Source organism: Hypanus sabinus, chromosome 11 (genome assembly GCF_030144855.1).
Source record: "Hypanus sabinus isolate sHypSab1 chromosome 11, sHypSab1.hap1, whole genome shotgun sequence".
Classification (NCBI taxonomy): domain Eukaryota; kingdom Metazoa; phylum Chordata; class Chondrichthyes; order Myliobatiformes; family Dasyatidae; genus Hypanus; species Hypanus sabinus.
This window is the reverse complement of record NC_082716.1, coordinates 57,358,008-57,382,197: the sequence shown is the minus strand read 5'-3', so window position 1 is coordinate 57,382,197 and position 24,190 is coordinate 57,358,008. Positions and strand designations below refer to the sequence as shown.

The window sequence follows — 24,190 nt, the reverse complement described above, 5'->3', positions numbered from 1 at the left end:
GACTTTCTTGTGTTCATTCTTTCTAAGTTGTTGGCAGTTTTATCTTCGCTTTTCACATTCCAGTGACAGCACATATAAACATCTCGCATTCTGAAAATAGCTCATGTTATTCCTGGTGTCTTTTTAATTGAACTTCATCCATTAGAATATGTTACCTACCACAACCAACCCCAACTCTATGATCAGCATAAAAGGTTTTCCAGATATGGAAATCTTGAGCAGTGCAAACAAAATGCTGGAGGAACCCAGCAGGACAGGCAGCACCTATGGAAAAGAGTACAGTCGATGTTTTGGGCCGAGATCCTTCAGCAGGATGGGAGAAAAAATGATGAAGAGTCAGAGTTAGACGGTGGGGGGAGGGAAGTGATAACTACAAAGTAGTAGGTGAAATTGGGAGGGAGGAAGTAAAGAGCTGGGAAGTTGATTGGTGAAAGAGATACAGGGCTGGAGAGGGGGCAATCTAATAGATGACAGAAGGCCACGGGAGAAAGAAAAGAGAGAGAGAGACGATGGGCAGACAAGGAGAGAAGGCAAGGGGGGGAAGGGGATGGGAAATGATGGTAGGGGGTGGGTTTCGAGAAATCAATGTTCATGCCATCAGGTTGGAGGCTACCCAGACAGAATACAAGGTGTTGCTCCTCCAATCTGAGTGTGGCCTCATTGTGATAGTAGAGGAGGCCTTAAACTGACGTGTTGGAATGGGAAGTGCAATTAAAATGGGTGGCCACTGGGAGATCCCGCTTTTTCTGGTGGATGGTGCGTAGGTAATCGATGAAGCAGTTTCGCAATCTACGATGGGTCTCACCAATACACAGAAGACAGCACTAGATACAATAGATGACTCCAGCAGGACTCACAGGTGAAGTTTCGCCTCAGCTGGAAGGACTGTCTGGATCCCTGACTGGTAGTGAGGGAGGAGGTGTAGGGGCAGGTGTGGCACTTGTTCCGCTTGCAAGGGTAAGTACCAGGAGGGGGATCAGTGGAGGGGATGAATGGACAAGGGAGCAGTGTAGGGAGTGATCGGGCAGAAAGCAGAAAGTGGTGGGGAGAGAAAGATCTGGTTGGTGGTGGTATCCTGCTGGAGATGGCCGAAGTTTTGGAGAATTATGTGTTGGACCACAGTTGCTGTTTTGGCCAGCACTAGAATGGAAGGAGGTAGAAGTCAGAATAAAGTGGTGAGGAGAGAGAATAAGTACACGCTGGAAGATGATAAGTTAGGGGGGAAAGTGGGTGGGGGAGGGAGGGTGGAGTAAGAAGCTGTGAGGAGATGGGTGGAAAAGGTAACGGGCTGGAGATGAAGGGAATGTGATAATCATCTCTAAAATACCAGGATGAATACCATTAACATCACCAATATTTTGGGCTTTTGCTTTCTTTACGTAACATACTTTCTCATTTTTTTTCTTCACTCTCTTTATACCTTTAGTTCTCCACAATTTCTGTGTTTATATAACTTCCAGGAGGATTGTTAAAGATGTTGGCCAAGGAATGAGCTAATTTCTTGATCCAGTTACTGTTCTTCTTACCTGTATCTCTTTGGGGGGGGGGGGTCTATGTACTCTATAGTTCTGTCATTCTCTCTTGCTCTCAGAAGCTCTCAGTATCCTTTTTCATACTTTTTATATTTCTTTGCTTTCTTATTCTATGTCAGAGCGCTTACCAACTTTATCATCCTCTTTTGCTCTAGTTCCTTAGGCTTATTGGGGATCTCAATCAACTCTCTAAGCAGGCTGAGGAAGACAGATGGCATTCAATTTAGATGAGCGTGAGGTTTTTGCATTTCTGGAAGCTGAAGCCGGGTAGGATGGTCACAGTGAATGGAGGGCCTCTGGAGAGTGTTGGATAGAACAAGTATTGAGTTTGCTCTTCTGAATCAATCAGACTGCTGTGTGTATTTAGATAAAAGCTTTTTAATTGGAATTTTTGACCATGGGTTGTTGGTTTCAACTTATTGCACTGACCCCTGATGTAAGCAGGGTCATAGTGAAAGATGCCATGAATAAAATTGAAGAATGAAGCTTTTGTATTTATTTTCCAAGGCATAAACTGAAACAGCTGAAGGTCCAAACTCTAGTATTTACTAAAGGTTACAAAGAATATGACCAAGGAGGACAGTATGTGCATTGTTATGAACACAGCTTTAAAAGAAAATTGTATTATATTTATTTTATATTGAAGTAGAAATAAACATTAGTATTAAAAACTGTAAATTTTTAAGCATATGTACTTGATGTTTTTCAATTAATTCCTTCACAGAATCACAAATCATAGAATGTATCTAATTTTTTTTGCTCCTTCAAATATTTTCCGGTAGTTTTATCTTTCCCAATGTTTCAAATTTAACTTGGAAATATTAAGCCTTAATATGATTGATGATAGTAATTTTATTCTGATGTGTTTATTGTTTCTTTGTTACAGGGAATACATGATCTTGTAAGGAGTTGGCAATCTGCTTCTCTGAAATAGAAGTGCTGGAACTGTAGAATCCCAGATATTTTCATGATGAAAAAAAGTAGAAGTGTCTTGGCAGTAAGTGCAGAAGATGTAAGTCAATAATACGGGCTGTGTACTCAATTTAACAGTACAAGTTCAAGTTTTATTTTGTGCTTTTTCTAGATGTACTGTTTTAACTTTTTAAAAAATAATTCTTAGTTATTAGTGCTAAACTTAATGCTCATACTACTTTAGGATTATTGGACATCCCATAGATTTGGATGTGATCCCTAGTTCTGGAAAATTTCCTTCTCTCTTTACTGTATTCTAATCCTCGCTTACTGAAAGTGACTTAGAATCTCCTATTTTTTTGCGGTCATTATTCAACAAATTGAGTACATGAAGTGTTAGTATATCAAGTAGATTCTTATGCTTTCACGCATGGTTTGGAGTGGAGTGAAGTGTTCACCTGCAATAAGAATGTACACTTAAACGGATTTCCAGCACCATGCACTTAATTGTAATTTAGATTCTTCGCTAGGGAAATTTGGTTAGGAGTGGTATTGATGAAAGTATACCCTTTCCTCTAATGCCACCAACTCTCTTTCCCCACCCCCTCCCTATCCCTGCTTCCTGCTCTAATCCCTGCTGGCTTCTCCATTCCCTCTGACTTTCCCTTCTCTGAGATAGAATGTTCTGTCCTCAGCAAGGGTCTTGCCTTTCATTCCTTTGCCTGCACCTCAGTGAGTTCCTCATCCACCATGATACTGTGCTCCTTGTCTGTTGCCCTAGCTCACCTCTTTGGTAAGAATTCCCCATCCTGCATGATAACCCATCTCAAAGCCTCCTCCTCTTCTTGGACAACATGTTCTGTTTCTCTGTCTACTCTGGACTTTTTAATCTCTATTGTTAATGAGACATCAACTGGCTTGAATTTAGCACTCCTCTCTTTTCAAAAATTACTCTCTCTGAACACTTACCTCCACTCTCTTCATACCAACCCTAACATCACTATCAAACTCACAAAGGGTGGGCTGTTGTAGTGTGATAGACTGACTTCTACCTTGCTAAGTGCAGGCGGCAACTCTCAGACAGCTCCTCTTGCCCCTTGAAGAGGACCCCAGACCCCACTCAAGACCATCAGAAAATTGTCTCCAAATGCATTACCAAGTCCATCAACTCTGGAGACTGCCCATCCATGTCCACCCAGCTTATAGCTCCCTTACCCCATGCTGCTCGTTCCTACTCCTACCCAAGATCCACAAATCAGTCTGTCTGGGTAGGGCAGTTGTTTCTGCCTGCTCCTGTCCCATTGAACTTCTGTCCATGTACTTTGATTCCATTTTATCTCCCTTGGTTCAGTCCCCTCCCATCGATATGCGTGACACATGCTCTCATTTCCTCAAAAACTTTGAATTCCTTGGCCCTAATTGGCTCATTGCCACCATGGATGTCCAGCCCAATACTCTTCTTTCTCCCCATCAAGAAAGCCAAAGCTCCCTGTTTCTTTCTTGACAACGGACCCGACCAATTCCCTTCTACCACCACCACCCTCCAGCTGGTGGCCTCCTTTGGCCTCTCCACTTTCTCCAAACTTAAGGTCTAGCAATGGACACTCACTTGACTCCCCGCTATGCCTGCTTTTTCATTGCTCCAGTGTAGATTGGGAGTTTTGTTGAGCACCTTTGCTCCATTTGCAAAAAGTGAAATTTCTTGGTGTCCAATCATTTCAGATCCTATCTCCATTCCCTTTCTGACATGTTGGTCCATGTCCTCCTCTTCTGTCATGATGAGGCCATCATGGGTTGGAGGAGGAACACCTCATATTTTGTCTAGGTAGCATTCAACCTGATGACATGAACATTGATTTCTCCTTCCAGTAATTTCCCCCCACCCTTGCAGTTCTTTTGTTCTCTGCTCTGGCCTCTCACCTCTTCTCCTCAAGTGTCCATAAACTCTTTCTGGTGTCTCTCCTCCTTTTTCTGTCAAGATCCACTCTCTTCTCTTGATTCCTTCTTTTCCAGCCCTTGAGCTTTTCCACTTATCACCTACCAGCTTCTTATTTAATCCCCCATCCACCTGGCTTCACTTGTCACTTTCTAGTTTGTCCTACTTCCCCTCCCCCGGCCACTTTATTTTAGCTGCTTTTCCCATCCTTTGTTATCCTGATGAAGGGTGGACTGTTTATTCATTTTCATAAATGCTGAATTCTGTAAGCATTTTGCGCTTGTTGATGAAGAAATACTTTTGAAGTTCTCCAAGCAGTCAAAGCTTCCTGCAATGCAACAGTCAAACGAGGAGTGAATTGTTTTTAATGTAGTTATTTTCTTGAAATTACAAAGTTGAGGAGATTTTAATTTACTTTCATTTGGGAGATTTAACATTCAACTACTTTTGCCACTCATTGAAAAGTGAGATGTTCAGACATTCTGTATGATGCAAATTATGGGTTATTTGTCACATAATTTATTCATATATTTCTGTGTACCTATTATATGTGCTCTGTACATTAGAACAGTTAAATGAAGTACATGTTATTAGCTCCAAACCAGTTCCTCATGATAAAGTCTTAATCAGGTTTATTATCATTGTCTTATATGATGTGAACTTTGGTGTGTTGTGGCAGTACTACTAAGCTTTCTATATAAATTACAAAATAAATGAGTAGTATAAAAAATCAGAAATGAGATTGTTTTTATGGACCATTCTGAAATCTGAGGATAGAAATGAAGAAACTGTTCCTAAATTGTTGAATATGTGTCCTGAGGCTTCTGTATCCCCTCCCTGGTGATAGGAACAAGACGCGAGCGTGTCCTGATGGTGAGGAACCTTAATAGTGGATGCTATGTTTCTGAGACAACTCTTCTTGAAGCAGTCTTCAATGGTAGTGAGAGTAATGTTACTATTTAAACTGGCTGTGTCTACAACTCTGTGCCGCCTTTTGCGATTCTCTGCATTAGAGACTCCCCACCAGGCTGTAATGCAGCCTGTCAGAATACTTTCCACCATACATCTATAGAAATTTGCAAGTGTCTTTGGTGACGTACCAAATCTCCTCAAACACCCAACAAAGTAGAGCTGGTGTCATTCCTTCATGATTGCATCAATATGTTGACCCAGGATAGACCTTCAGAGATGTTGACTGCCAGGGACTTGAAACTTACAAGGATACATCAGTTCTCATTGAGGGATCATCCCTGGTCTTGTTATTGTGAAGTGTAAGGTATCTGTTGAGGCACCACTCAACCAGTCAATCCATCTCATTCTTGTATGCTTCCTTGATGGCATTTGAGCTTTTACTGACAACATGTGGTGTCACCTGTGAATTTATAGATGGCATTTGACCTGTACTCAGCACATAGTCTTGAGTGCTATGATCAGTTTTTTTTCCCCAATTACCTGGTGAAACAAGTTCTATAAACAAGAAAATCTGCATATGCTGGAAATCCAAATCAACACACACTAAATGCTGGAGAAACTCAGCAGGTCATGCAGAATCTATGGAAAAGAGTAAACAGTCAATATTTTTGGCCAAGACCCTACTTCAGGGTTGGAAAGGAAGGGGAAAAATCAGTAAGAAGGTGGGGGAGGGGAGAAAGAAGTACAAGGTGGCTGGTGATGGGTGAGACCTGGAGAGGGGAAGGGGTGAAGTAAAGAGCTGGGTAGTTGATTGATGAAGGAGATAAAGACCTGGGGCAGGGGAATTCTGAGAGCAGAGAACAGAGAGCAGAGAAAGGGAAGGGGGAGAAGCACCAGAGGGAGGTGATAGGCAGGTAAGGAGATAAGGTGAGAGAGAGAAACAGGAATGGTGAAGGTCAAGGGGGAGCACTACCAGAAATTTGAGAAATCAGTATTCATGCCTTCAGGTTGGAGGCTACCCAGACAGAATACAAGGTGTTGTGCCTCCAACCTGTGTGTGGCCTCATCCTTGAAGTAGGATATGCTGGAATGCGAATGGGAAGTAGAATTGAAATTGGTGGCCACTGAGTGAAGGTGCTTGGCAAAGTGTCCCAATCTGTGTCAGGTATACAGGAGGCCACATTGGGAGCACTGGATACAGTAGATGACCCCAACAGACTCCCAGGTGAAGTGTCACCTCACCTGATGATGGAGGATGGGAATCTAAGAAGGAGAATATCTCAGTTGTTCTGGAATGAAAAGCCTCATCCTGAGAGCAGATGTGGTAGAGAGGGAGGAACTGAAAGAAGCGAATGGCATTTTACAAGTGACAGGGTGGGAAGCAACATAGTCCAGACAGTTGTGAGAGTCAGTGGATTTATATAAGATGTTAATAGATAGTCTGACTCCAGAGGTGTACATGGAGAGTTTGAGAAAAGGGATACAGTTGTTGGAAATGGATCAAGAAATTTGAGGGCAAGGTGGAAGCTGAAGGCAAAGTTGATGAAATCGATGAGCTCAGCATGGGTGCATGAAGTAGCACCAATGCAGTCATCAATGCAGAGTAGGAAGAGTTGGGGAGAGATGCTGGTGAGGGCTTGGATCATGGACTGCTCCACGTAGCCGACAAAGGCAACCATAGCTGGAACCCCTGGAAGTGCCCAGGTCTACAGCTTTGGTTTGAAGGAAGTGAGAGGAGCTGAAAGAGAAATTATCGAGGGTGAAGATCAGTTCCATCAGAAGGAGGAGAATGGTGGTGGACAAAAACCTACTGGGTCTGTTGTCCAAAAAGTGGCGAGCTTTAAGGCCTTCCTGATGGGGGAATGGAGATGTACAGAACCTGGCTGTCCATAGTGAAAAAGCGATGATTGGGGCCAGGGAACTTAATCAGTGAAAAGATCAAGACTTATGAAGTGTCACGGATGTACTTAGGAACACACTGAACCAGCAGGGATAAATTAGTTGAAGAATGCAACGCAATTTCAGTGGGGCAGGAGCAGGTAGAAACAGTGGCTCTACCTGGATAGCCAGGTTTATAGACCTTGGGTAGGAGGTAGAAATGGGAGGTGTGGGGTAAGGGAATGACAAGGTTGTTGGCAGCGAATGGGAGATCCCCAGAGTTAATGAAGTTGGTGATGTTGCGGGAGACTTGGCACCGAGACGGAGGCGATGGAAGAAGAGCTCAACGACATGGCATCAATGTCACTGAGGACAGAATGTTCTGCGTCAGAGAGGGAAAGCTTGGAAGGAGCTGTGCATGAGATCTGTGATCAGAGGGGGCGAAGGGTTGGTAGTAACTAAGGAGAGAGGAGAGTTGGAGTGTTTAGGAAAGGTGCAGTTGGAGGAAGATGGAGGCTCTGTTGACTCGAGAGTTGATGGTGCGGCCTGAGAGACATGGGATTGCAGAGTGGTGGTGGGGGAAGGAGAGAGTGGGGTTCTAGTAGTCCCTCGTAAGTTCTCAGCCTGGACATGCTGTTGGTCAATGGCCAGATGAGGCAGAGGTAGATGCTGAGCAATTACCCATTTGAAGGTGTCTGGGGTCCTTGGAGCCGGCACTGATTCCGGTGGAATTCGGGTTGTCAGTCTGTTTGGGATTGGTGATGTTAGTGTCACCGGTATAGAGGTGTCCAGAGCCACTGGGGCCGGGGATTCATTTGGTGACATTTATAATCTGGGGGCATCTGATGGTATTGAGGTTGGCAGCAGGGATCCTTTCAGACGTCCGGCCCAAAATATCGACTGTTTACTCTTTTCCAAAGATGTGCAAAACAATTTGCGTGCTCATTTCATGTGTTACCACTGTCATTCTGGTCATTTCTCATTTTCTGTTGGGGTGAAAAATCCAGTATAAGAAGCTGTGCCCCATTTTCATCAGTTGGTAATGGATAATTAGGCAAATGACAAGGGCCATTTAAAACTAATTAGTTTTAAACTGAGCAGTCAACAGCAGGGAAATGAGGCTTTGGCAAGAGTGCCAGAGGTTGAAGTTTCTGTCTTTCTTTATGATTGCACAGGTAGAGCAGCAAGAATGGATCCCTGGGAAGTGCTGAGCTCATCTTGACTGGTGTAGTCTTTGGGAGACCTCCAGTCTTCCTGACTTCCCACACCTGTGAGCAGTGCACCGGGGTGCAGCTCCTTCTAGACTGTTAGTGAGCTGGAGCTGGATGCCCTGTAGATCATTTGAGAGAATAAGAGGTTGATAGACAGTAGCTACAGGGGGGCAGTCACACTGAACTTCCAGGAGGCAAGCAGCTGGCTGACTGTTGGGAGAGGGAAATGGATTAGGCAGACAGTATAAAATATCCTTGGGGCTGTTCTCCTCAATAGCAAGTACACCACTTTGGATATAGCTGGAGGGGTCACCTTCCAGGGAAAGATGCAGTGACCAGTCTCTGGCACAGAGTCCAACTCTGAGGCTCAGAAGGGAAGGTGGTGGAGGGGTGGACGAAGAAGAGTGGTGGTGATAGGGAATAGAGAAATTCGGGTAGAAGGCATGAGATTTTGTGCATGTGGAAGATGCACCCAGATTGGTATGTTGCTTCCCAGGTGCCAGAGTCAGGGATGTCTCAGATTGGGCCCACAGCATTCTTAAGTTGGGGGAGGGGCAACAACACTGAGCAGCTGGCAGCCCAAAGTTGTGGTATGTATTGCTGATAACGGTGTAGATATGAAAAGATCTGATGTCCTGAAGAGAAAATGGGTAGCTAGGAAGAAAGCTAACCAGTAGGACCTGAAGGGTTGGGATCTCTGGATTGCTGCCTGTGCCACATACCAGTGAGGGCAAGAATAAGATGATATGGTGGATAAATGTATGATTTGGTACTTGGGGCAGGGTTTGAGATTGGTAGATCATTGGGACCACTGCTGGGGAATATATGGCCTGGATAAAATGAATGAGTTGCACTTGAACTTGAGAGATTGTTGGAGAGGGTTTAAACTAATTTGGCAAGGGGATGGAAAACTGATGGGTCAGAAAATGGAACAATTGGTGTCAAGGTAGATGCAAAGTGTGGAGGGACTGAGGAAGGAGAGGCAGTGGACTGAAATGCTTAAAAAAATAAAAACACAAGATGCTGGCGGAACTCAGCAGGCCAGACAGCATCTATAGGAGGAGGGAGTGACGATGTTTCGGGCCAAAACCCTTCATCAGGAGTGAAGTAGCATGGGATGGTCGAGGGGGGATAAGAAATGGGGGGGAGGGATAAAGTACAGAGCCAGGAAGTGATAGGCTGGAGGGAAATGAGCTAGGGGGAAGATGGAGAATTATGGGAAATAAAAGAGAAAGAAAGGTAGGGCTGGGGGGAGATTATAGTGAGGGGGGAAAGAGAGAGAGAAAGAGAACCAGACTAAAATAATAGATAGGGATGGGGGTAGAGGGGGGGCAGGGGTATCAACGGAGGTTTTTCAGGTGAGGCACCACTTCACCTGCAAGTCAACTGGGGTGATATACTGTATCCAGTGCTCCCGATGTGCCCTTTATACATTAGGAGAGACCCGCCACAGACTGGGAGACCATTTTGCCGAACATCGGCGCTCAGTCCTCCAGCAGTGGCGGGATCTCCCTGTGGCCACACACTTCAATTCCACAGACCACTCCCACTCCAACATGTCTGTCCATGGCCTCCTCTACCGTCAAGATGAGGCCACACGCAGGTCGATGGAGCAATACCTTATCTCCCGCCTAGGTAGCCTCCTACCTGCCGGCATGAACATTCAACTCACAGATCTCTGTTGATACCCCTTACCCCCATCCCTATCTATTATTTTAGTCTGGTTCTCTTTCTCTCTTTTCCCCCCTCACTATAATCTCCCCCAAGCTCTACCTTTCTTTCTCTTTTATTTCCCATAATTCTCCACCTTCCCCCTAGCCCACTTCCCTTCAGCTTATCGCTTCCCAGCTCTCTACTTCATCCCTCCCCCCACTTCTTATCCCCCTTCGACCATCCCATGTTACTTCACTCCTGATGAAGGGTTTTGGCCTGAAACGTCGTCACTACCTCCTCCCATAGATGCTGTCTGGCCTGCTGAATACTGCCAGCATTTTGTGTTTTTATTTATTTCCAGCATCTGCAGATTCACTCGTGTGGACTGAAATGCTGTCAGCTGGACTTTAATGCGAGAAGCATCAGAAACAAGGGTGATGAACTCAGCACTGATCAGTACATTGAACTATAACATTATGACAATACCAGGTACTTGGCTGTCAATAGGGCAAGAATGGCTCCCATATACTCAGGGGTTTAGATGTTTCAAGGGGAACAAGGAGGGAGGAAAGAGGTGGATGAATGACATTGCTCATCACAGCTGCATAAAGGGAGGACATCATGGAGGGATGTCAGTGTGGGTGCACTTCAGAAATAGGAAGGGAGCAGTCTTTCTTTTGGGAGTATTTTGTTTGACCGCCAATAGCAACTGAGGAGCAGATTATTGGTAGATTTTGGAAAGGTGCAAAAATAACAGGATTACTGTTATCAGTGACTTCAAATTCCCTAATATTGATTGACACCAGTTGGAACATTTAGCCAAGAGGAAGAAGGAAAGGTACTTAGCATGTAGGAGAAAGAAGGATACTTAAGGTTTAGCAAGCAAAAATCAGACCGGGTTCATGTGAGTTATAAGGTAGCCAGGAAGGTGCTTAATTAGGAGAGTTAAAAGGGGACGTGAAGTGGCCTTGGCAAATAGGATATAGGAAAAGCTCCAAAGCATTCAACATGTATGTGAATAACAGGGGGGTGACTAGAGAGAGGGCAGAACTGATCAGATTTTTTTTAAATAAAAGGAAATTTGCTTGGAGTCTGAGGAGGTAAGAAGGTCCTTAATATATTCACCAGTGAGAGATCCATAACAAATTAGAGTTCAGTGTAGAGTAGGCTAATGTATTGGAACATGTCAAATTAAGAATGCAGGTGTACTGGTACTTTGGAAAGCTTCGGTGTAGATAAATCCCTGGGGCCAGACAGGATATACCCCAGGTTAATACGAGAAGTAAAGTTGGTAATAATCGTTGCAACCTCACTGCCCACAGGAGTAGTACCAGAAGATTGGATGGTGGTAAATGTTATTCCTTTGTTCAAGAATATTAATAATGATCTTCCAGTGAGTCTTAACATTGGTGGTAAGCACATTTTTGGAGAGGACTCCTAAAAACAGGATTTGGAGAAGCATATTCTGATTAGGGATAATGTGCATGGCTTTGTGAGAGGCAGGTCATACCTTGAGAACTTGATTGACTTTTGCAAGAAAGTGACAAAAAAAATTGAGAGTGGGGTGGAGGATATGGTGTAAGATTCCCCATGGTATGTTTATTTAGAAAGTCAGAAGACGTGGGGTCAGGGATTCCAAACTGGCTTGCCAATTGAAGGCAGATGATATTAGTAGATAGAACGTACTCTACCTGGAGGCTCATGGCATGTGGTGTTCCACAGGGATCAGCTTTGGGAAGCATGTTTTTTATGATTTTGATAAATGACTTGGATGAAGAAGTGGAAGGATGGGTTAGTTGATGGTGTAGTGGATAGTGTAGAAGGTTGTCATAGGTTAAAATAGAACATTGATCAATTGCAGAGCTAGGTTGTAAAGCTGCAGATGGAGCTCTATCTGGAAAAGTGTGAATTGATTCATTGTGGCAGGATTCTTAGTGTGGAGGAATAACAGGATCTTGTCCAAGTTGATAGAATGGTTAAGAAGGTGTGTTGGCCTTCATTAGTTGGAGGATTGAGATCAAGAGTCACGAGGTAATGTTGCAGCCCTATAAAACTCTAGTTAGAACACATTTGGACTATTGTGTTCAGTTTTGATCACCTCATTATTGGAAGAATGTGGAAATTTTGGAGAGGGCACAGGGGAGATTTAACAGGTTCTTTCTGGATTAGAGAGCTTGTGTTATGAGGAAATGCTGAATGAGCTAAGACTTTTCTCTATGGAGTGAAGGAGGATGAGAGGTGAATTATAGAAATGTATAAGATGACAAGATCTTTAGATAGAGAGGACAGCCAGTGCCACTTCCCAGGATGGCAAAGGCTAATACTTTTAAAGTGATTAGAGGTAACTATTGGGAAAATGTTAGAGGTAGGTTTCTTTATACAGTGGTAAGCGTGTGGAGTGCACTGGTGGGGGTTGGTGAATGTTTATGAGACTTCTAGGTCAGCATAGGGAGGGTTATATGGGAAGGAAGGATTAGAATAATCTGGAGTAGGTTGAAGGGTTGTCACAACATTCTGGGCCATAGGGCCTGTACTGTGCTTTACTCTATGTTTAGTTACACTACTTCTTCTGTTAACGTTTGTGTGGATCGAAGCGCACTCAGCCTCATTTCTTTATGTGGAAAAGTTTTCTTCTAGATACTCTCTAATCTTAATATTTTCTGGTTTCTTCCCCTAATGCTAGACCAACTGAAAATAACACTTTACCTACTTACTTAATAGGAACTGTTGTGTTTAATCACCCTATCCTTGTTCTAACCAAGCTGGCTTAACCATTTAGATTTGTAGAGACCCAAAATACTGCACTTGGTGGCACTTAAAATAACAGGCAATCTGTTGGACAAGCTCGGTGGGTAAAGCAACATCTGTGGGAAGAATAGAGTTGTCGATATTTCGGAAAGGGAATTGAGAATGTTTGGCATAGCTGCTGAAGGGAGTTGAGCAAGAACACAAAAGGCTAGCGGTGCTGGAAGCTGCCATTCACCACTCTCCAAATGGTTCCCGTGACCTCTTTTTCGGCACAGGTAACCCGTTGTATTTCTCCTTATCTCCCTCCACTCCCCTCCCCTACCTTACACCACCTCTCTCATTTTTTTTCTCTTTGGCAGATGAATGATGTATGAAGGCTTCCACTATCCCAATTCCACACCCCATCTCCCCTCTCTTACCTAGGATTGCCTTCTTGTTATCCTTCTTCCTTCCTCGGTCTACCAATCACCTCGGACTCCTGTCTTTCCATTCAGAGAATCTTCTGTGTTGTCGACTTCTACTCCTGATTCAGTGTTTCCATCTGAAATTTCTTTCCTTCCACAGATGCTGCTAAACTTACTGAGTTCCTTGTTTGATGTTTTGGATGTATATTTTTATTTCCTTTTATAGACCCTCTAAGACCTCTTCTTGTAATATGGATCCTGGTGCATAAGTCTCTTCGCTTTGTTACTGGTCTTTTAATTTGTAAACATTAGAAAAATAGATTAATTTAGGAAAGATACCCAAATTTTAATTTGGTAATATAATTATTCAAAGTGGATTTAACTCAATATTTCATAATGTGTATTGTAGAGGCCATCCTGTCTTTTATTACGTTGTTGGAGAAAATTATCAGTCTCTGTCGACTCTCTCCATGCACAGGTCATTAAGCCAGGGCTTGGATTCCTTTGTAGACTAATTTAAGAGCTAAAGTAAAAACAGAAAACGTTGAATATAGGCAATAAGTAGACAAATCTGATGAAAGACCGTTGATATGAAATGTTAACACCTTTAACTCTATTTCTCCTTCCACATATATTGCATGTTTCCAACACCTATTTCAGATTCCCAGTATCTGCAGTTTTGAACCTCTATTTGTGACAATTACACAGGCTGCTCTATAGCTGGGGTATCAGGTGGACATGAGCATTGATCCTTTTTTTTTATTAACCTCTCTTGGAGGAGAACTGATTATATTTGTTGGATAAAATTGTATCTGATTCATTTCTATGTCAGAATCAGGTTTAATATCACAAGCATATGTTGTGAAATTTGTTAACTTTACGGCAGCAGTACAGTCCAATACATGATAATACAGAGAAAACTGAATTACAGTATCTGTATGTATATAATTTTTTTCTCAAACGTTGTGGGTGGTGTGTATGTGTGTTTCTCCCTCAAGTTCAGGTCCTCTATCAGAGGCCTGGGAGCTTGCGGGTTCAGAGCAGTATCTTTGCTGCCCCTGATAGTGCTCTTTTCTGGACCAAAATCGCAGATGTTGTTCATGGGATTTGTTGGAGCCGCTCTTCAGTTGAGGTTTCATAAGTCCAAGCGTTCCTAGCACCACCAAGAGTACTTGGGCTTTAATCTCCCCTTCCACATTCTTTTTAATGTGATCTTTCAAGCCCTGGTATTTCTCCAGCTTCTCGTATTCTTTCTTTCTCATGTTATTGACATACGGATTTGCCACATTCATTACTATGGTGTCCTTCTGTTCCTTGTCCAGTATTACTGTGTCAGGTTGGTTGGCCACTACTTGCTTATCAGTCTGAATTTGGAAGTCCCACAGGATCTTAACTCTATAATTCTCCACTGTCTTCTCAGGTGTTTCCCATTTGGACTTTGGAGTGTCGAATCTCTACTCAATGCAGATGTTCCTGTACACAATTCTTGCAACTTGGTTGTGCCTTTCACTGTTTGTCTGAAATTTTCACCCTGCTACTATGTGTTGGATGGTTTCTATAAGATATAGGAGCAGAATTAGGCCATTAGGCCCATTGAAGTCTGCTCCACTATTTCATTGTGGCTGATCCAATTTTCCTCTTGGCCCCAATTCTCCTGCCTTCTCCCTGTATCCCTTCATACCTTGACCACTCAAGAATCTATGCCTTAAATATGAAAAAAAGACTTGGCCTCCACAGTTGCCTGTGACAAAGAATTCCGGAGATTCAGGACTTGCGGGTTAAAGAAATTTTTCCTCTTTGCCATTCTAAAAAGATGCCCCTTTATTCTGAGGCTGTGTCCTCTGATCTTAGACTCTCCCACTGTAGGAAACATTCTTTCTGCATCTACTCTGTCAAGGCCTTTCACCATTCAATAGGTTTTAATGAGATCACCCCTCATTCTTCTGTATTCTAGTGTATACAGGACCACAGTCATCAAAGCATCTTCATATGACAAGCCATTCAATCCTGGAATCATTTTTGTGAACCTCCTTTGAACCCCCTCTAGCTTCAGCACATCCTTTCTAAGACGAGGGACACAAAACTGCTCACTATAATCCAAGTGAGGCCTCACCAGTGCTTGAACATTACATCCTTGTTTTTGTATTCTAGTCCTCTTAAAATGAATTTCAGTGGATTCCTTGCACAGTTTGCATCTTGGGCCTTGTCTGGTGTGATAGACCCCTACTTCTGTTGGTGTTGTGCTCAGTGTCCGTTCTTGTGCCTCTGTGCTGTCCCTCAGCCCTGCCATTTCCAGCCATTTGCAGAACTTTCTTATGTCAGCCGCCTCTGATATCCGGCCATGGTACATCCCATGCAGTGGCTTGTCCTGCCATGTGCTCTGGCTTTGCTTCACCCACTTCCATTTCCATATCCCCTGCCTGCTGCCTGAGGTCTTCTAGCAGATCATCCTTGGAGACAATCTTCCTGACGTACTCATGGATGTTTTGCATTTCTTCCAGGACTGTGGCCTTGACACTTCCAAGTCCCTATCCTACTTTATTCTAGTGGGTGTACAGTCATTTGACTTTAGATAGAATCCTCCATGTACTGTTAGTAATTTCTGGGTCTTGATGTCAGCAGCTTCCAATTCATTCCTTGGCCAGCCCACTTTTGCGGCTGGATTATGATTACTGGTGTTAGAATGATTGATGGCTTTGATCTTGTTCTTCCCATGGCTTTTTAGGACCTCTCTCTCATTCCTTGCAGGTACTTGGATGCTGGTAGCCTTCCTTGTCTCCTCATCATGGCTTCCATGTACCTGTAGGATCCTCGGGTATTTGTTGCTGTCCTGTATATCTGGTATGTGGCCTTCAGGTCAATATATGGTGTGGCATGTATGTATGTATGTTGTACATACATATGTATGAAAGTTTGTATATGTAGAGGCTAGTGCCCATGATGGACTTGACTAATTTCACAACTCTGTGCAGCCTACTTTGATACTGTGCTGTGCACCCCTCCCCAACACACTCCAGATGGTGATGCAGCCAGCTAGAATGCTCTCCACAGTATGCCAATAGAAATTTGTGAGCATTTTAGGTGACATTCCAAATCTCCTCAAGCTCCTAATGAAATACAGTTGCTGTCTTGCCTTCTTTATAGCTGCATCATTATGTTGTGACCAGGTTAGGTCCTTACCGATAATAACACCCAGGAACTTGAAATGGCTCACTCTCTCCAGTTCTGATCCCTCCATGAGGACTGGGTGTGTGTTCCCTCGTCTTACCCATTCTGAATTCCACAATCAGCTCTTTGGTTGTACTGACATTGAGTGCGAGGTTATTGCTGTGACACCAGTCAACTAGCTGGTGTATCTTACTCCTGTATCCCTTCCCGTCACCATCTGTGATTCTGCCACCAATGGTTGTATTATCAGCAAAGTGATAGATGGTATTTGAGCTCTGCCTAGCCACACAGTCATGGGTGTAGAGAGAGTAGAAGAGGGCTTAGCTCACATCCCGGATGTGCGCCAATGTTAATTGTCAGCAAGGTGGAGGTGTTATTTCCCATCTGTACAAATTGTGATTTCTTGTATCCTAAAGCCAACTAATGCACTGCAAGGAGAGGCAGAAGCTAATTTTTGGATTACTTTGAATGACACTTTCCTAAAGATTAGATATGAAAGATGACGTGTATACTACTGGTGTTTCATTTGAAAGCAGTACCACCTCCTCCACTCCTGCAATAGCTGTTTGCTGTGTTGTTCCAACTTTATGCAAATTCTGTGTGATTAATAGCATTAATCTCTCTGACTCTGACTCTAGATATGGCAAATTAAGCCAGATTTCTAGAGAGACATGTAGTACGTTTATGCTAATCTTGCATTCCCCTGATCCAAGAATGATTTTTTAACAAAACATGGGATTGCACTGAGTTTTCCAATTAATGTTCAGATGCCAAGCACAGAAATAACAAAATAACAAGTCCCCTGCTTTGAAAATATAGTTTACATGCCAAAGCTGTTTCCAAAGTGGGTGATATTTCACCTCCCCTTGGGGGTGGTGGGATTTTCTAAAGGGATGATAAAGATCTGATTTCAAGGAGCACATGCTCGCCTTATCTCTTGCTAACCCACCATTTTCATAAACTTTGCTGGATACCTGTTACAGTTGTTGAAAAGCCAAGTGACACTTCTGAATTTGGCATATCATAAGGAACCTAGACTGAAGAAATTGTTTTATTTCTGGGTGTGGACAGCGCATTATTGCCGTTCACTACTACAGAATAGCGTTAACGTGTACAATTTCCATACTCTAATCCCGCAGTGACTTAATTCCTGTGAATTCGGGAATAGCTTTCTATGGGGCAAAGTTCAAAACCTGCCCTTTTGAATGGCTTTGACTGCATTTCTGTAGCCCACTGTATACAATATTTCATTGCTGAATCTGCAAAACCCCATACAATTGGAGAAGAACTGATTTTGCCAGCAGTAAGGGAAGTTCTCAGTACAATTTTGTCTTAAGTCACCAGACGAAATAATTAAAGTAATTTTGCTCAGCGACAACTCTGCTGAAAGATGAATAGATGAAATGTCTGAGAATGTAGATGACACATTGTGCAATGTACTTAGGACAACAGAATTTGCTCTGCAGTTGGATGAATCAACTTCGCCAGTCAATGAATTTTTGTTTCTTGATTATGTTCACTTCATAAAAGATGAAAGTCGTGGTTGAAGAGATGTTATTAGCAAGGGGACTAGAAACAAATATGAAGGGAGAGTTGTTATTCCAGGGTTTTGGGGAATTTTTCAAAGAGAAGGGCATTCTGCTTTCACCAGAATTCTTGCTTTTGCAACAGATGGGGCACCATCAATGACAGGATGCGTCCATGAAGTTATTACTTCCTTGAAAAATGCTGTACCTAAAATATTTACCGTTCACTCTGTAATTCATAGTCAACATCTTGTTGCAAAAAAGACTGTGTTTGGCTCACAAATCCTTAAATATTGTTATCACAGTAGTAAATAAAATCAAGTCCCATGCTCTCAATTCTTGACTATTTTGAGAGTTTTGTATTGAGAATGATGGACAGTTTGAAAGCATGCTGTTGTACACAGAGGTCAGGTGGCTCTCAAAAGGAAACTGAGATGCATTTATGCACTTTTTGAAACATAAAATTGTTTGAGACTCAAATGAGGTGGTGGGTTGGGAGCCAAGGTGGTGGTAAAAAAGTTTGGAAATCAAGTTTCAGAACTTATTAAATCCCTTTAGAACTGTGATTTTTAAAGGAATTTAATAAGTCAAGTGATTCCAGTGTCATTTAATTAATGAATACTATTACTATTACTTAATAACTCCATGTATGCTGGATGTGACCAAAGAGTTTCTGAATGAGGCAGATGGGCGCTATCAACTTATTAAAAGAAAAAAAATGTAGCAATATAAACTATAGGCAGATTTAAAAACCGGGCACACATTCTATCGGTAAAAAAAGAAGCCTTAAGGTTTTCATTCTGAAACTTGCAAAACTTGAATGGAATTTTCAAACTTTATTTGGGCAAATTGTTATTAAGATTTCAAATATTATGAGACAATAAATAAATTATTGGTGAAAAGAGGACAGAATAGAACTTCCATACTCTTAGTGTAATGGAGTTGTGGAATGAACCACCTAGAAACTATTTTGGCAGTCTCACAGCATTAGCAACCTTGTATCAAGTTGAAAAATTGAGTTTGGGACTGACAAATGATGTGAAAAATGCACTGTACATTATGATAATTTAAGCATCAAAAGAAGCATCAAAGAATGTGGTGAAAGAAAGTTCTGGACAGTTTAGTGAGCAATGGTACTTGGGCAAGAAGCAACCATCTGTTGAAATGTATTTGGAGCATTTCATTTTTTATTTCCTCACATGTAAGGAACCAACTCTTCTGAAAGAGTGCAGAGCACATTTACAGTATAATGAACCTTGATCATTTTGATAGGGTAATAGGATTGGAACCTTACTCTAATAAAGTTGATAATAAGCTGCAGTCAGAAAGGTTTTAGAATTCTAAGTTTATGCAGATTCGGGAAAGCCGCTGTCACAGTTTTAAGTTGTAGTGCACTTATTAGGTAATCAGGGTTTTCTGTTTTCACCAGAATTCTGAAATTGCCATTTTATGATGGATATCAATTCATGGCTTTCTTTTAAGAGGAAATGAGAAATAGCTGGTGCAGACATTTCCATTAGCAAAACAGAAATTAGCATTTAAGTGATCTCCTGGCTTAGTTTTGATCACCTCAAAGAGTTGGGTAAGTTTGTGGATATTTCCCTCTACTGGATTCTAAAATGATTTTCAATTTCTTTCTCAAAGTATCATGGTTTTGGATGGTATGTGAAATGTCTTATTGCCCAAAGGCCTTTGCCGCTTTTTAAATAGATGGTAAGTAAAGAAGGTAGTGTAAATTGACTTCAGGATAAATTGCAGATGAGTGAAGGGTTTAGAAAGATATGTATGTTGAGGTGGTGAGCAGCTAGGGTACAACCATGGAATAAAGGAGCAACTTCCTTGGTTGATTTTTTTTTACTATTAATTATCTTGGGGAAAGTTTTGAAAGCGGATTTAAATCTTGGGAGAAACCAATTAAACTGAAAAGTGGTTGTCAGCCGCCTACATCACGATGACTCTTAACACTCATGAAGGATGAGTCGACTTGTTAATTGTTAGCTACATTGTCATATTTTCATTTGTGACAATTTTGGTTTTCAGATTACTTTATTTTCCTTCTCCTTGCCTCTCGGGCTTACTAGAGTGCTCACGTACCGCACTTGGTGGGCGGATTTTTTTTAACTCTTGGTACAAGAATATTCACAGAATATAGAATAATTCACATGTAAAATACAATAGTGTGCAATATTGTAAAATTGCACAAGTGGTTGAACACTATCTGAAATGGGGCTGCTGTCAAATGGGATCATATTTGAAATTTGTTTATTAGGTATTAGAATTAACAACAAATACAAAGAGCTAATATTTTTCCAGCAGTTGAGGCTGGGGTATTGGATGATGGGAAGACATCATCCATTGTAAAACGTTAATTTATCGATGTGTGGCATTGGTTAGTCTCGTGAGACAATGGATCTGTGCCCTCTCCAGGGCACAGGTCTGGGCACTGGCCTGGGCAAGGTTGTATGGAAGACCGTCAGTTGTCCAAGCAGCAAGTATCCCCTCTCCATGCCACCAATGTTGTCCAAGGAAGGGCAAGGGCCGATACAGCTTGGCACCAGTGTTGTTGCAGGAGTTGCCAGAATGAGGTTGAAGACAATGTCGGACTGCCTTAGGGACTCCAGCTCCGCATTTGTCCTCAGGGTTTACTCCTGAAGCCTTTCCCGTGAGTGGGTATGACCGCAAGGCAGTGGAGGTTTGAAATCTGAGTTTTCCCTCTCTCAGGAGGACTGCCTTCCCAGGCTGAAGAGCTCCATCTACCCAAAGCATGGGTTTTAAGGCACCAGGACCTGTCTTCGCCCCTTCTCCTGTCAGTAGAAACAGTTCCGCCGGGCTTAGAGGCCGAGCCACACGAGAAGGCCAGGAGTTGGACTTGGTTGTTACAGGCTATTTGAGGTGCATGCTGTGAGGAACACTTTTTGGTAGTGGGAGCTTGTCCCCACTACCACTCCTTGGTTTAACAACCTTGGAATCGATTTATCAGGTGATGAATATTTTTGAACTCTTCAGTTTGCACAAAATCAGGAAGGACTTTCTGTTTAAATGGTGGGGTCAAGTGGAAATGACCCAGTGCTGTCTCAGCATATGATTGATTTCTCAGATTCTTCCACTGCTCCACTCTGTGCAGCAAGTAATATTGGTGTGAAGACCCAAGCCTTGATGGAATTTCACTGGTTTTTAATATTTGCATCGGTAATCTAGTGCTGAACATGGAGTATTGATTCTCAGGGAAGAAAAGATCCATGCACTCTCTTCCCTTGCTTGTGGCCCTTGTAGCTCAGCAATTTCTGTCAAGACCATTAAAAGAAATTCAATTTGGATTTGCTGTCCTTTTAATGTCTTTCAAACTGCTAAATGCACTGATGATTTTCCAAAAAATGATCTGTTGGGAATTCCACAGTTTCACCAGTGGTTTGCATTAGCACTGTTCCTTGAACAGCAGATATGTGTGGCATTCCGATTTGGAAATGACTCAATTCAGCAAAAAAAGACTCCTGCCTGGCTAATAAAGATTTAGTTTTCTGTTTGACTCATTAATGTTTGCTTGACCAAGGTAGATGCTTTTCAGTTTCTAGTTTGAAGCAAATTCTTTTTGGAATAGGAATGAAGTTTCTTACCAAGGAGAGGCACAGGTTTCAGAAGAGATCTAATCTGGAGTTTGAAGTGTAACGTATTGCACCTTGGCAGGTTGAATTCCAGGGTAACATATACAGTGTGATTATATTGGGTGTGCTGACCACGAAGTTCTGAAGTTAATGGAAGACTTTAAGCCCTATCAGATATCAATAGCCATGAGTACACTCACGAAAGGGAGATAATACTATAACTACCCAATCTTTAAAGATTAGTTTACTGCCCTCTTTATTCTCCATAGTGGGTTTGAGGTGCCAATACTCACTATCTGAGTAGCGGGTCCCTGCTCCCTACCAAGAAGATGCTTGCAGCTAGCAAAGTAGTTTAAACACAGTTCATTTATTTTCAGTGATTCATGTTTAAATCCAAACATTCTTAAAAGACATTTAAAGCTCTCAGTGGATGTCTGTGTTATAAAACATTGACAAATTACAAACGATTTCTAAAACATACAGGATTTCCAAAACACGGGTGCAATTCCTGTAAACTATAAAGACATACAGAGACAGATGAATGAATCATTAGTTGCAGAAACTGAATGAGGGGAATGGATTCTAGTCACCCTGTCTTCCTATCATTCTTGTTGATGTTCTTCAGCCACTCCTAACAAGCCTTAGCTGCTCTCTACATTTATACACTTCTTCTACGACTTGGATGACTTCATGCATATTGGAAATTTCCTCTGTTACCCCTTTAACAAAAATGATCCAAAAACATTGTGGAGACATAGATGTACTTAATGTACATAGTTCACAATTAATGCTGTAAAGATAACATACGTGTAAGTAAACCTTACAACTATAAAGCACATCACTAAGAAGGCTAATGGAATGTTGGCCTTTATTACAAAGGGAATTGAGTACAAGAGCAAGGAAATCCTCTTGCATTTGTACAGAGCCCTGGTGAGACCACATCTGGAGTATTGTGTACAGTTTTGGTCTCCAGGGTTAAGGAAGGACATCCTGGCTGTAGAGGAAGTGCAGCATAGATTCGCGAGGTTAATTCCTGGGATGTCTGGACTGTCTTACACAGAGAGGTTAGAGAGACTGGGCTTGTACATGCTGGAATTCAGGAGATTGAGAAGGGATCTGATTGAAACATATAAGATTATTAAGGGATTGGACAAGATAGAGGAAGGAAATATGTTCCAGATGCTGGGAGAGTCCAGTACCAGAGGGCATGGCTTGAGAATAAGGGGGAGGTCATTTAGGACAGAGTTAAGGAAAAACTACTTCTCCCAGAGAGTTGTGGGGGACTGGAATGCACTGCCTCAGAAGGTAGTGGAGGCCAATTCTCTGGATGCTTTCAAGAAGGAGCTAGATAGGTATCTTATGGATAGGGGAATCAAGGGATATGGGGACAAGGCAGGAACCGGGTATTGATAGTAATTGATCAGCCATGATCTCAAAATGGCGATGCAGGCTCGAAGGGCCGAATGATCTACTTCTGTACCTATTGTCTATAAATGATATCGATCTGGATCTATAAACTTCCTGAAACTAAGCAACTTAAAAGTCACTTCATCTATGAGACAAGCCAAATTAAACAACCCATTCCTTGTACTGCATTTCAAGCAGTAGTAAACCAATTATTGTGAGCTAAATATTACTTCTCAGACAACATATCTACTATCTACAGAGCTTGTTTGCATAGCAATATAGGCAGTATTTATTTTAACTTGAACTGATTTGAGGCCTTCCATTGGTCAGGGTAAACGATGGATGTTGTGTCCCATCTATCATTGTGATACACAAGTTGGTATGCAAGCCGTGGAAGTGTGATACAGAGAGCAAACTATTGCCCATGCAGCAGGCTTTCCCCCCCCCCCCCCACATAGCTGATGAATCTAAAGGAATGGCAGAGACTGATACAGTTTGGCACCAGCGGTGTGCAGGGAGACACCATTATGGGATTCCAGCTCCAGATTTATTCTTTGGGTTTACTCTCAAAACCTTTCCCAGTGAGCAGGTTTAGCCATAGGCAATGGAGGTGTGAGATCAGAGTTTTCCTTCTCCTAGGTGAGCTACCAGCCATGGCCGGTGAGCCCATTTGCCCAAAGCGACTAGTTTTAAGGTGTCACTAAACATCTTTGCTGCTCTATCCCTACAAGCAGTTCCATTGGACTTAGTAACTAAGCTGCAAGTGAAGGCCAGGAGCTGGATTTGGTTGACAAGAGGCTATTGGAGATGCATGCCATTGGCAGCATTTAATAGGTAGAGAAACTTATCTCCACTACCACCCAGACTATGACAGCCTTAAGGAACCTCAAGTTGATTACTGCTTTCCATTTTCATTTTAAGAACTGAAGACTGACTTCTACTTATGACTAGTAGTCAAAGAACTGTTAGTTGGAACTTTACTTACAATTGTTGGTAATCTTAGAAGTGGCAGCTGCTATTTAGAAAGCAAGGTTAGCAAACAATAAAAAGGCCTTCTGGCCAGGAGTGAATACCCATCACAACAGTCAGTGGCAGAACCCTTGACAGCATTGATGTACAGATGGATGTTATGATCCAGGTCCACACCTCTTTGAAAGTGGAAATGCAGATATTGGTAAAGAAGGCATATGATAAGATTGCCTTCATCACTAGGGCATAGAGTATAAAGATAGGAAACCATGCTGCAGTCATTTAGAGCTTTTGTTAGGCTTCATTTCAAAGCAGAAGGGATTATTTTAATC

The 24,190-nt window shown here is 42.3% G+C and overlaps 1 protein-coding gene across 1 annotated transcript in view; it reads left to right on the top strand.

Moving 5' to 3' along the window:
• The window catches only part of LOC132401984 (cAMP-specific 3',5'-cyclic phosphodiesterase 4B-like), a 170,537-nt gene that overhangs the window by 115,900 nt on the left and 30,447 nt on the right, over nucleotides 1–24,190 (top strand). The window contains exon 2 of the mRNA XM_059984383.1: nucleotides 2,419–2,544. Within this exon, the coding sequence (XP_059840366.1) occupies nucleotides 2,500–2,544 (45 nt within the window). The 5' untranslated portion in view covers nucleotides 2,419–2,499. The remainder of the gene's footprint in view (nucleotides 1–2,418; nucleotides 2,545–24,190) is intronic.